General features: G+C 33.5%; 1 protein-coding gene across 1 annotated transcript in view; it reads left to right on the forward strand.

Moving 5' to 3' along the window:
- Positions 1-3,943, forward strand: part of LOC127711326 (electron transfer flavoprotein beta subunit lysine methyltransferase-like) — a 50,143-nt gene extending 46,200 nt beyond the window's left edge. The window contains exons 3-4 of the mRNA XM_052217324.1: positions 2,669-2,799; positions 3,103-3,943. Of these exons, the coding sequence (XP_052073284.1) occupies positions 2,669-2,799; positions 3,103-3,440 (469 nt within the window). The 3' untranslated portion in view covers positions 3,441-3,943. The remainder of the gene's footprint in view (positions 1-2,668; positions 2,800-3,102) is intronic.
- The last annotated feature ends 10,040 nt before the right edge of the window (positions 3,944-13,983 follow it).

Genomic DNA, 13,983 nt, shown 5'->3' on the forward strand with positions numbered 1-13,983 from the left:
TTTCTCGTTTTGATTGTTTTAAATTTGTCATTTCGGGGCGTTTTATAGCTTATTATGCAGAATGGGATTTGTTCATTGTTGAAGGTCGTACGTGACCTATAGTTGATAACTTCTACGTCATTTGGTCTTTGGTGGAGAGTTGTCTCATAGGCAATCATACCGCATCTTCTATTTAAATGAAAGGGATATTCTGTTTAAAGCTGGCTTCCCGAAGGCTGCAATTTGGACATTAAACTATTGGCTTTTGGAAAGGAGACTCTTTCCTGTGATCAAAATGTGCAAATTGTTGAACAAGTCTGAAATTTTAAAAAGAGATCAAAAAGATTCCTCGTGATATAATATCAACATAGATTAAACGTACATCATCATCAGTATCATCATCATTCTTATCTCTGTCGTTCTTTCTTCATCCGATTTCCATTTTTCAGTATAGTTTAGTAATATCATATTTATGTTGTTTATATTATATAATGCTCTTTCACATTCAATTTGTATTGTTATATATATTGTATTGTGAAGAAACTTTATAATAAAATTGAGAATGGAAGTATGTTTTACTTGCGTCTCATCCTTTTTGCTTAAAGCGAATTAAATATGTTCAAACTAAAAAAAACTAAAACCACATCTTCTTATTTTTATGTTAATGATAAATTAATTTGAAATAAAACGTTCGTAAACTACGAGCTATAACGCAGCTATAAATCAAATATTCTTACTAGTTGCACATTTCAATTTTCAGTTTATGAATTACATAACTGTTTTGTAACTATATCTAAGGTTAAAAATCATACTTAAAAAAATGACCCCAGACGTCCTTGTCTGTTCTATTTTTGTCTTTTTGGTATCGGTGTTCTTCCTGTTGTCTCATGTACTCTTCACTAAATTTTGTAGGAATGTAGTTGAACTTGGCCCTTTGTACAAAGTTGTAGATTATAAGTCTTGTACCTATACGTGTGGTTTTGGTTTCGGCTATGAAACATAGATATACAAATTGGGACTGAACTGGAAGGTAGTCGTCGATGCTTCTCCCCCACAAAACAAAGTTCGGTGGTATTCAGGAATCAGTCTGTCTATTTATCTGTCCGTTTGATGGTCCTTCCCAACTTAGTTTGTAGTCATTTGTCCATTTAAACCAAACTTTGTAAAATTACAGACTATGATTTTCAACTTTGCAGCAATACCATTTTTGTCGAGCCTTCGGCTTTAGTCGAAAAAGCGGGACATAGCGATCCTACATTCCGTCGGCGTCGTCGTCGTCGTCGGCGGCGTCCACAAATATTCACTCTGTGGTTAAAATTTTTGAAATTTTAATAACTTTCTTAAACTATCCTGGATTTCTACCAAACTTGGATAGAAGCTTGTTTATGATCATAAGATAGTATCCAGAAGTAAATTTTGTAAAAATAAAATTCTATTGTTTCTGTATTTTACTTATAAATGGACTTAGTTTTTCTGCCGGGAAATATTACATTCACTCTGTGGTTAAAGTTTTTAAAATTTTAATATCTGTCTTAAACTATCCTGGGTTTGCACCAAACTTGGACAGAAGCTTGTTTATGATCATAAGATAGTATCCAGAAGTAAATTTTGTAAAAAAAAATAATTATTTTTTCCTTATTTTACTTTTAAATGGACTTAGATTGTCTGCCAGGAAACAACACATTCACTCTGTGGTTAAAGTTTTTAAAATTTTAATATCTTTCTTATTCTATTTCGGATTTGTACCAAACTTGGACAGAAGCTTGTTTATGATCAAAAGCTAGTATCTAGAAGGAAATTTTGTAAAAAAATAAATCCATTTTTTCCGTATTTTACTTTTAAATGGACTTAGATTTTCTGCCAGGAAACAACACATTCACTCTGTGGTTAAAGTTTTTAAAATTTTAATAACTTTCTTATACTATTTTGGATTTGTACCAAACTTGGGCAGAAGCTTGTTTATGATCAAATGCTAGTATCTAGAAGGAAATTTTGTTTTCTTCCAGTTAACATTACATTCAGTCTGCAGTTAAAGTTTTCAAACATTTATTAGATTCATAAACTATCCTGGATTTTTACCAAACTTGCACAGACGCTTCTTACAATCAAAAGATAGTATCAAGAGGAATATTTTTATTGATTTACTTCCTCATTTTTGTTGAGCCTACGATTAACAGAGAAAGTAGGCGAGACACTGGGTTCCGCGGAACCCTTACGATTTTTTTTTACTCCAATTAGTTTTTTTTTATTTTGGAATATATTATGTCCCCACAACTTAAAAACTTTCAAAACTATTCTCTATGGATTATATGGACGTTATTCTCTCATGCTTCATTAGGAGGTCATGAAACTTGGTACATTGCAAGATCCTAATATGGGGATGTTCATATTAGAAGGGCATGTTGGTTGTTTGGCAAATCACAGTGTTACTTCCATCTGTACTGAATTAACTATACTCTTTAGTATGCACTTTGTGGATGCTGGTCCTCTGACGTACTCTTTCATATGTTCATCATATATTTACTAAAATAGACCGATATTTTAGGCTAACAAAATTTGAAATTGGGGTTAATTGCTCCTGAACAAAATTTTATTCAAGAAACAAATTTGTAGCTGCCGGAATACGGCCTTTTTTATTTGGATTCATAGAATGTTTTACCCGAGATTTTAATTTGACATGCTATTTCAGGTTCATATTGGACAGTCAATATATTTTTGCAAACAAAAACATAGTTGACATTGGAAGTGGGTGTGGAGCCTCTGCCATTGCATGTAAACTGATAGGTGCCCGCAGTGTTGTTGCTAATGACATAGATAAAAGTAAGTTTTACACTTTTAATTACTGAATTGTGCAGTGCCTGTGCAAATTGGCATTGTTTGCTAGTAATGCTTCTTTGAGTGTTTTCGGATGAAAAGAAAATCTTTTTTTTTTAAATAAAATTTTTGTTTTTGTTTTTCAGGAAATTATTGGTCTGACCAATCACAATGCAACATTTTGTGTAGGTCTAGTTATTCTCATAAATAGTCGCCATCATTCATAGCTAAATTAATTGTCATTATAAATGAAACAGTTGTTATATATATCGAATTCTTTTTGTATATGTTATAAATTGTTATTTTTAGTTGCCATTGGTGCCATTAACTTGAATGCAACAGCCAATCAAACAGAAGTTTCGGTATCGTCAGAAAACCTGATTGGTTCTATCGACTCGCACTGGAACACAGTACTGCTAGGCGATATGTTTTATGACCGTCACTTTGTAGACATAATTAGTGACTGGATTCCGAAATTATCAAACAATAAAATATCTGTGTATATAGGTGATCCAGGCAGACTTCCTCTGATCAACCATCCACTCAGTTCTAAATTAGAAATTGTGTTCAAGTGTGAATTACCTGAAGAATGTCTGAAGGGAAATAATGGCATGAACTCTGGCTATGTCTGGAAATACACACCCTGAATGTGATGTCTGAAACAACTTATGGTCATGTGATTTTGGAATAGCAATGACGATTTATAACAGAATATCACGTGAATAAGTGATCATTATTATGATTTTTGTATATATTAACAATAGCACAAGAAAAACATTATTTGAACATATCGTGATAGGTTACCCAAAAGAGGGTTATAGAATATCGTTAAATGATCGAAAACGTATCAACTCTAACACCGGAAAGAACTACAAAAGACAAGGAAAATTCACCAAACTCCAAAACATTGGTAACGTCCTTCTTGCTACGTTACGTTAATAGTTTAGCAACGCAACGTCGCCGCTGTTTCGGGGTTCACCCGGAGTTCATGTAATGGAAATGTTCCATTTGAACTCCCCTTAATAATTTCTTAAATTCGAAAATCCAAGTTCTTAAAGTGTTTATTTTAGGAGGTATCAGAAAAATGAAACTCGGCTTTACTGGATTTATAAATATTAGCATTTAAAACATTAAATATATAAGTTGTCCACTTTATATTTTTATTACATGTTATTTGCTACTTATCGTAACATGACATATAATATTTATTATACATACATGTATATATGGAACACCATGACTGCAGTTGTGACAATACTATATGCAGTGGTAACAACATTATATGCAGTGGTCACAACATTATGCAGTGGTCACAACGTTATATGCAGTCGTCATAACATTATATGCAGTTGTCGGAACATTATATGCAGTGGTCACATCATTATATACAGTCGTGGTAACATTATATGCAGTGGTCACAACATTATATGCAGTGGTCACAGTATTATATGCAGTGGTCACAATATTATATGCAGTCGTGGTAACATTATATGCAGGTGTCGGAACATTATACGTGTTTTGTTGATGAAGGTGATGATCAGTGATAATGATGATTGATGATAGTGATGGTGGTGGTTCAGAATCGGTAAACTTCGTAAATTTTTTATCGGAAATTGCCGAATCCAGTCATAATTGATCATGCCCCGCAAACAAAACAAAACAGTTATTGAAGTCATGTAATTTAGGCAATTCGATTGAAATCTTTATCAGAGAAAAAATAACACCTGCTATTGTCTGCAAATTGGACAGACATAATTTTATAAATTTAGGGGTACTTCATTCCGAGGAAATGATGAAACTAAGAGTTGAATGCATTTACTTGTTCTGTTCGTCTTTAGAAATACGCATGGCATAATGTAAGTAAAATAATGATTAATAATAATGAAATCAGTGGCGGATCCAGAAATTTTCATAAGGGGGGGGGGGGGGGGGGGGGTACTGACTGCCTAAGAGGAGGTCCGCTCCAGTCATGCTTCAGTGATTCCCTATATAATCAAACAAATTTTTCCCACGAAAAGGGGGGGGGAGGCACCCTGGGCCCCCTCTTAATTCGCCTCTGCAGAAATATCAAAGGACAGTTTGTATACTATATACCTCGAGTTCATTTCCTACTGAAGAACTATTGCTAGGTGCCACTTTATAGTCGATATTCAGTTTAAATGGCATAAATACATTTTGAATAAATTAGTCAGCTGTCTATAAGACCGAAGTCCCATATCTCTCCAGCTTATATATGTCATGATAGAGCCATTTTTTTGGCTTTGATTTTCAGAATTATGCATTTTTACATGATTTAGTATCTTACAGATATGAAAATGTACTAGTAGTTTAAAGCATTTCATTGTAGGTGTTTAATATAACTTTACATCAATTGCATCCAACTTTTGCCAACTTTTTAACACTTAAAGCAGTTTGTCTTCTAAATATGAGCAGCAGCCTTAACCAAAGAGATGAAAGCATCGATCATATTTTACAACTTCAGATAAACATCTTTTTTTTTGTTATAGTTGATGCTCATATCAAAATATAAACTTTATTAGGAAAATTAACCCTTTTCCAAACCCAGTTTAACATTTTTATTTATAGTTAGCATCTCTTTATCATCCCTTCGGAAAACGGAGTTTGGGAGTGGATATAGCGTTTACTACGTTTGTTTGTCCGTCTGTCACGGTTAATATAAAAATAAGGAGATGTGGTATGATTGCCAATGAGACAACTAGCCACAAGTTCAAATGAAGTGGATGTAAGCAATTATAGGCAACCGTACGGCCTTCAACAATGGGAAAAACCCCATACCGTATAGTCGGCGATAAAAGGCCCCGACATGAAAAATATGAAACAATTCAACTGAGAAAACTTACGACCTAAGTTTTGCGTTTTAAGGTTTTATTATCATTCATTATTGTTAAATTACATTTTGCCGTGCGTATTTCTTAAGATAAATATTTGCAGACAATAGCAGGTGTTATTTTTTCTCTGATAAAGATTTCAATCGAATTGCCTAAATTACATGACTTCAATAACTGTTTTGTTTTGTTTGCGGGGCATGATCAATTATGACTGGATTCGGCAATTTCCGATAAAAAATTTACGAAGTTTACCGATTCTGAACCACCACCATCACTATCATCAATCATCATTATCACTGATCATCACCTTCATCAACAAAACACGTATAATGTTCCGACAATTGCATATAATGTTACCACAACTGCATATAATGTTGTGACCACTGCATATAATGTTGAAACCATTACAAATAATGTTCCGACAGCTGCATATAATGTTTACACGACTGCATATAATGTTGTGGCCACTGCATATAATGTTGTAACCACTGCATATAGCATTGTCACGACTGGATGTAATGTTGTGACCACTGCATATAATGTTAAACCACTGCATATAATGCTTTCACGACTGCATATAATGCTTTCCCGACTGCATATAATGCTGTGGCTACTGCATATGATGATGATCATCAACACAAGGCAGTCATGGCGTTCCATACATATATACAAACAAATCCTAACATTATGGTACATGTATGATACAACTTATTTTTCACCTAGCCTTTTTGAGATTCGGGTTTCGAACATGCGATAACTACCACTGCATCCACTCGTCTCAACTCGATCAATTCCTAAGATAGTAGCGGATTTACCCTAGGATTACCAATTACCATTGCACAATTACTACTAAACCTCTAGACTCTCTTCAAGATTTCTTGTATTCGTACTTACTTCTAGTTTGTAATTATATCCATTGAATACAATAGTAATATTTAATGAGTAATCAAATGTTTATCGATAATATGAATTGCTTATAAACTTTTATGTAAAGTTTTGATTAATGATAGACAAAGAGATTTAAATAATGGACAGTAACGAGGACCTATTCCAATAAGCTCAATCCAATAAAATGACTGTTATGTCTCTAAAAATGAAAATGACAATCCATTTTTGCCAAATAATAGCGGCTTGCTTTTTTGGCGATGTGTGATGTAAGTGAGACAACATCAGTGACGAAAATGGTTTTGATTAAGACCTAAAAACAAAGTATTAACAAAAACACTGAACTCAAAGGTAAATTCAGAAAGAGGGAAGTTCATAACTCCTGCCTAAACCGAACGTTAGGCTATGTCAACCAACGGAACGAATGGAAACAAGTGTCATATTCCTGACTTGGTATAGGCATTCCGAAGAAAATGATGGTTGAAACCTGTTTTTTTTGCTAGCTTAACCTCTCACTTGTATGGCAGTTGATTATAGTTTCGTTATATTGACAAAATTAGGTGATCAACCCTAATAGACATAATTGGTAAACTTGACAATAATTGGGATCCAGCAGCCAAAACTGTGTTAACATTTATCACAGACATACAACACAACTGACCAAAAAACCTAAGTGATTCTCTCCGCAGTAATGGCAACCGTCACTATCTTGATAGTGGTATTGTAAAGGAAATACCAGAAGTTACAAGTCATGAACATGACTACGATGACATTAAAGTGAAACAACAAATGAAAATATTGAAGCATGGGTGATGCATATTTTACAATGGGCAAAACATTGCAAAATGGAGATAAGTCAGATCGTGTCATTTTTACAAGACTTAAACCCAAGACTACGAAATGCCCTAACCGTTAAAATGATTTCATATAGGTAAGGAATGTGAGGAATATAGGAACTGAAAAAAATCACATTAAATTTCAGTTCAAGAGGAAAAAGTGTAAAACAGTAGTGAAATTGTTTTGTTTTTGATATATTAGAAAAATACGTAAAGTCCATTTACGAAAAGGAAGTTGGTTTGAGGTTGGAAAAAGTAAGCCTTGTATTGTTATACTGTTTTCTGACTAAATCCAGTAATAATCTAGCTGTTAAGGAAACATCCATTTCATTAGAAGAGGACAAAAAACCAAAACCAAACCATAAGATGCAGAAATTTATAGGCGCCTGCAGAAAGTGTTATAACTATTGTAGAGAAATTAGTTCGGAAATCGTCAACATAAAGAGCGAAACAAAACTTTGTGAAGAAATTGAAAAATTCGAGATAGTTGAGTCGAAATTTCGAAAACGAAAATGCAATCATGATTGCGTAGTAGAGGGAAGCAGGGCATAAGGTGGCATTTCTCAGGGAAATTACAAGCTTGTCAACAAGGCATAGACATTGGTCTGTACTCCAATCAGATTGATTAATTAGTATTGTTTGTAGGTGTATTACTAATGAATAAAATAAGTAATGCTTGCCTATTAAATATAGTCTCTCTTGTCTTCTGGTCAGTTTACAATTCGGTTGACAATGGCATCTTTAGAAGTCTACTACAAATATTTACAGCAGTTTTTGAATGCGTAAAAATTACCGAAAATGGTATCTTTGATTAGTTTTTTAAAAAGGATAAAACTTACAAATTCTTTGGAACTGACATCTTTCAATCATTATTATCAAAATAATCCTGTGAGGATACAAAGCGTTGAAAGGCTTTACTAAAAATTTCACACAAGGAAATTAAAATACAAATTATCCTTTTTTTTGATAACTTTGGTAAAGATACTAGGTAAACATATTAAAGATAGCAAGCTTCCAATTGAAACAGGTGGTTACTTTATCATGAGAACGATTTGTGAGTAAAGTAAATACAATATTATGCAATAGACATTCCACAAAAACTCGTACGTTGTTGACAGTCAAAAGAAGAGGCTCCAAGGAGGTCCAGCTCATAGCGCTGCATTACGAAATTATATACACAACCTTTGGACTACTTGGAATACTTACTTTGGTTGAAAGCATATATTCCTTGATGTCACACAGCGTATTTGGTACTCCATTTATGACACGTGTAGCTACATCATACTAATGAATATGATTCACTATAAAACCAAAATGATCTTCAAATGGTAAAGACACTAATATCAATAGGCATTTTAACCTGAGAAATATCAGACAATCAACTAACCATCGGCTATACCATTAATGCAACTACTATGACAATCTGATTAAAATTACATTTTTGAGTTCTCTATGCTTATATTCGACGAGTAATCGAACCAAGATGGATCTGAATTGTTGATTAAGTCGAGCGTTGGATTTTTTCATCTTGTTTTTTAACATTTTTTCTCTTATGGCCCTATGAAATTAGATATCTTCGCGCAATTTAGATACGGTACTTTATTTCTTAATAGTGATTTGTTTAAAGTAAATATTCGGTCTGTGTTTGTTGGGCTCGACAAGACGATGCACACAATTTCTTTTCTGATTATACAAGATGCAAAAACATAAAAACAGATTTGACATTTAGATACGATCCATGTTAATTGATCCTTTGAAAAAAAAACTTATTTAAGGTTTATGACGTCTTTACACTAAATCCGTTCGATGTGTACTGATTGATACCTTAGTCTGGGAGAACATGATTAATTTATTAGTTGTAACTGGCCTTGAACTAGCATTCAGTAACTGCGAGTACATGTTCTCTTATTTCGGTGCTTCGTGTTATTGTTCTATGTTCTTTTTTTAATTCGTACCTATTTTTTAGTTAAGTCTTTTGCAACTGACTTTTACGGTTTGTTCTCATGTTGTGGTGTTACACCATTGCTCAGGTAAAGGGAGGGTTGAGCGCTCACACCTATGTTAAACTCCTTAATATTCTTAAAATTCAGCGGTTGTTGTTGGTTCATGTCTGTCAGGTTTTTTTTTCGTAAATTGTATTGTCATAAATTAGGTCGTAAGTATTATCAATTGAGTGATTTCCATTTTTCTCTTCGGGGCCTGTTATAGCTTGCTATATACACTATTATATTATTTATTTATGTATTTCTCTGTCTTGAGTGTTCTTTCGTTTATTTGTACTGTATCCTGTCACGTAAAGTTGTCATTTTAGCGGTATTTGTAACATTGCCATGTAAGCGGGAGGTTTGGCTAGCCATTAAACCAGGTTCAATCCACCATTTGTCTTAAAATGTCCTGTACCAAGTCAGAAATATGGCAGTTGCTATCAAATAGTCCGTTTCTATGTATGTTGACGTTTGTTTTTGTAGCAGTTCAGTGTTACTGTTATTCCGTTGTTTTCCTCTTATAGTTGATATGTTTCCCTCGGTTTTGGTTTGTGACCCGGATTTGTTTTTGCTTAATCGACTTATGAATATTGAACAGCGGTATACTACTGTTGCCTTTATATGGTGTAGATTTTTGCATTGATGAAGACCGTGCAGTGACATATAATTGATTATGTCCAAGTAGTTTGAACTCTGGTAGATAGTTGTCTCATTGGTAATCATACCATATCTCCTTCAAGTTTTATATTGAAAGCGAATCTAGAAAGTATTTTATTCGTCACCTCAAGATGTGATCACATGATGTATAAATGTTTTACTCATCACCCCAGGATGTGATCACATGATGTAAATGTTTTACTCATCACCCCAGGATGTGATCATATGATGTAAATGCTTTACTCATCACCTCGGGATGTGATCACATGATGTAAACATTTTATTCATCACCCCAGGATGTGCTCATATGATGTAAATGTTTTACTCATCACCTCAGGATGTGATCACATGATGTATAAATGTTTTATTCATCATCCCAGGATGTGATCACATGAGTTATGAAGAAGATTGTCTCATTTATGTTAGATATATAAACAGGTCTTAGCGATTTCTTATGTCTCAAATATACCTTCATTATAATGATTTCTGCATCCAACCTCCCTTCATAACCTTTGAATGTAGCTATTCTTATGACCAATCAAGGATTAACATATACTCTTGTAGCATTAATGATTTATGTATGTGCATGCTCATTTAATGTAATATTATTATCAAATTGTGTATAGTAGAAGACTCCATTAGTTGGTATAACTTGTTTCTGGTCATATTTCAATCATTGTTCAAATGAAATAACCATAACCCTAAATCACACATTATTTTACATCGTTATAGTTTTATAGAAACTGGAATAAAAGAACTATTTCTCGTGTGGCTTTCAGTTTCTTTTCATTATAAAGTAGGTGGCTCCCAAGGGTAATAACCTCCGTGATGAATGTTCTTGAGAAACTTTTGATTTTACTAATGATGTTTCCGTTCATCATTATCAACAAATGTCTAATGATGGTAGTGCTTATCATTAAATCACATGTAGGTTAAAGGCAACATTAGTTTACCGATTTTCAAATCTCATAAATTCATTAAGAGATACAATTCAAGGTAAAAACAGAAACTGCGGAAATCGCTTGAACTCCATATAGAACGAAACTAACTATGTCTACGAGTAAGTGTCTCTTGCTATGAATACATGAATTTGCCATTAGAATTCACAATCAGTCAAAATGTCGCAAATGGGAATAGGACACTATCTGTAAATTTAAAGTTCAGACGACTTTTCATGTATCTAGAGATCTAAGACCGCACGCAAAACACTTCGCTTGTGATTGGAGACACAGACACATCAAACAGGTTGAAACCAATTTGTGATGATGACCCTAAAACGTTTGTAGTGTCGATTTCGTTCGTTCTTCCTCATAACTCTGTCAAAGATTTTGGGTATGGAATTTAAAGTTTAAAATCATGTGTGGTACATATACTTGACAAAGTTAAATTTGACAGAACAGGTGAATCTCGTCCAATTTGTATACTGTGTTACAGAGAAAAATAAGGACAAACAACATACTTTAAAAAGCTACACGATAATAGAAACAATTTCATAGAAACTATAATGATCAAATTGTACGTGTACCTACCATTAGAAACATGACAGATGTCACATGTGGATCAGAATCTGCTTACCCTTCTGGAGCACATGAGATTACCCCCGGTTTTTTGTGGGGATTATTTTATGTTGCTCAGTCATTAGTTTTCCTTGAAGTGTTTTGTAGACGCTTGTATTATCGTGTTTTTGTCATGGCGTTGTCAATTTTTCTTCAACTTGTGAGTTTTGAATGTCACCTTGGTATCCACCTTCTTTTTGCTAGCATTATGTTAATTAAAAATAATGATAAGCAATAGGATGGTTAACATCCCGTAAATTAGTACATAAATATATCGGAGAACTTTGAGACTCTATAATGATTTGAATGTATAGATGTCTGCAGAGGTGACATGCACACACATATATTATTATGTTTTATAGTTATTTTAAAACTTAAAACTTCAAATGACTGGTTTTTTTTCTAATTGAAAAGTCCCTGTCCCTTATTTTTGGGAATGAAAGAAATTGAGTTTTGAGCTTAACTGTATAAAGTGGATTTCTCCTGCACCATTGGAAGTTCGCCTGATAGAGGCGAAATATAAGGTAACCCGTACACCACTGTTAATGCATGAAAGGTTCGTACAGTGTAAACTTGCGTAAAGACTCATTAGTGTTAATTGACATATGTAAATGCCATTTGATGGGAGACACGATCTGTTATCGCTGAGAAATGGGAAACTAACAATCGGAAAGTTTAAATCGCCACTTTTGTCATGGGTTCTAGTTTAAAGTCGTCCAAATCTTTGCCAATACAGTTGAAAATATCAAGATATTAAACATACCTTTTAGTTTTGGTAGTATCCTTAATCTCAAGTTTACGGGGATATATGAAACGCTAACCACAAAACCAGGTTCAACCCACCATTTTTTCTTAAAATGTCCTGTACCAAGTCAGGAAAATGGCCATTGTTATATTATAGTTCGTTTCTGTGTGAGTTGCATTTTAGTGTTGAGTTTATGTTGTGTCGTTATTCTCCTCTAATATTTGATGTGTTTCCCTCAGTTATAGTTTGTAACCCGGATTTGTTTTTTTTTTCTCAATCGATTTATGAATTTCGAATAGCGGTATACTACTGTTGTCTTTATTTTGCTATAGTTATCTGTGTCAATATTGAGGAAAGTATCAACATATTAATCAGACCTTCCGATTTCGGTTGTATTCTTAATCTCAAGTTCACTAGAATATATGAGACTAAAGCGCTTATTGTTGGTAATTGAGTGACAAGACATGATCAATATATTTGAAAGTGATATTACAGAACTTTGCAAGATGCTTAGATAACGATTAACTAAACATTTTAAATTCACTACTTTAGAAACAATGTTGAAATAGTTATCTGTGTCAATATTGAGGAAGTACCAACGTATTAAACAGACCTTCTAGTTTCGGTAGTAATCTTTACTTCAGTTCAGCAAGATATATGAACTGCAACCTTTATTGAAATGTGGGGTATTCCGTGACAGAACATCATCAATAAATACGAAAGTGATATAAAAGATGCTATAACGATTCACTAACCACTTAAAATGTATAACCTTAGAAACAATGTTGACATTGACATATAAGCGGGAGGTTTGGCTAGCCATAAAACCAGGTTCAATCCACCATTTTGTCTTACAATGTCCTGTACCAAGTCAGGAATATGGCAGTTGCTATGAAATAATTTGTTTCTATGTATGTTGGCGTTTGTTTTTGTAGCAGTTCAGTGTTTCTGTTATTCCGTTGTTTCCCTCTTATAGTTGATGGGTTTCCCTCGGTTTTGGTTTGTGACCCGGGTTTGTTTTCGCTCAATCGATTTATGACTATTGAACAGCGGTAAACTACTGTTGCCTTTATTTGACAAACATATCATAGTAAGTGATAATTTTACAAAATTTCCATTTAGAAAGAGATGATTATACCCAGTAGATTTGAGTCCTTTTATTAATAAATATAAATTATTGATCATTTGTTATTATCAGTTATTGTGAATTCTAACACCATTTTCAATCATTTCCATAGTAATCGTCAGTGTTTTTAGAGATGGATACCACGGAAAATGTTCTTCTCAATGTGTCTGGTAAATTATACCAAATACACAAGAACATAAAATGTAAATTGCCATTATCTCAGAAATCACAGTTAATTTCGTATAATGGAACCGACCAAGTGGAATATGTCTACTATAAAAACAGAGAATTGTTCGAAAGAGTTATTAATTTTTTCGGAGGTTCCAGTTTGCACATACCAAACTCAATGTGTCCTGTAGAATTTGAAGAAGAACTTGAGTTTTGGAAGATCGAACCTAAAGAATTAAGTCCATGTTGTTACATTAAATACAAACAGCGAGAAAATGCAAAAGCAATGATAAATAAGTTTCTTACACACAGGAGAAAGAAGTTTGACAAAGATCAAAGCAGAATACAACTAAATAAACCCTACTTACATCAATTGCGGATTG

The sequence above is a fragment of the Mytilus californianus genome, unplaced genomic scaffold, assembly GCF_021869535.1.
Source record: "Mytilus californianus isolate M0D057914Y unplaced genomic scaffold, xbMytCali1.0.p SCAF_8, whole genome shotgun sequence".
Classification (NCBI taxonomy): Eukaryota; Metazoa; Mollusca; class Bivalvia; order Mytilida; family Mytilidae; genus Mytilus; species Mytilus californianus.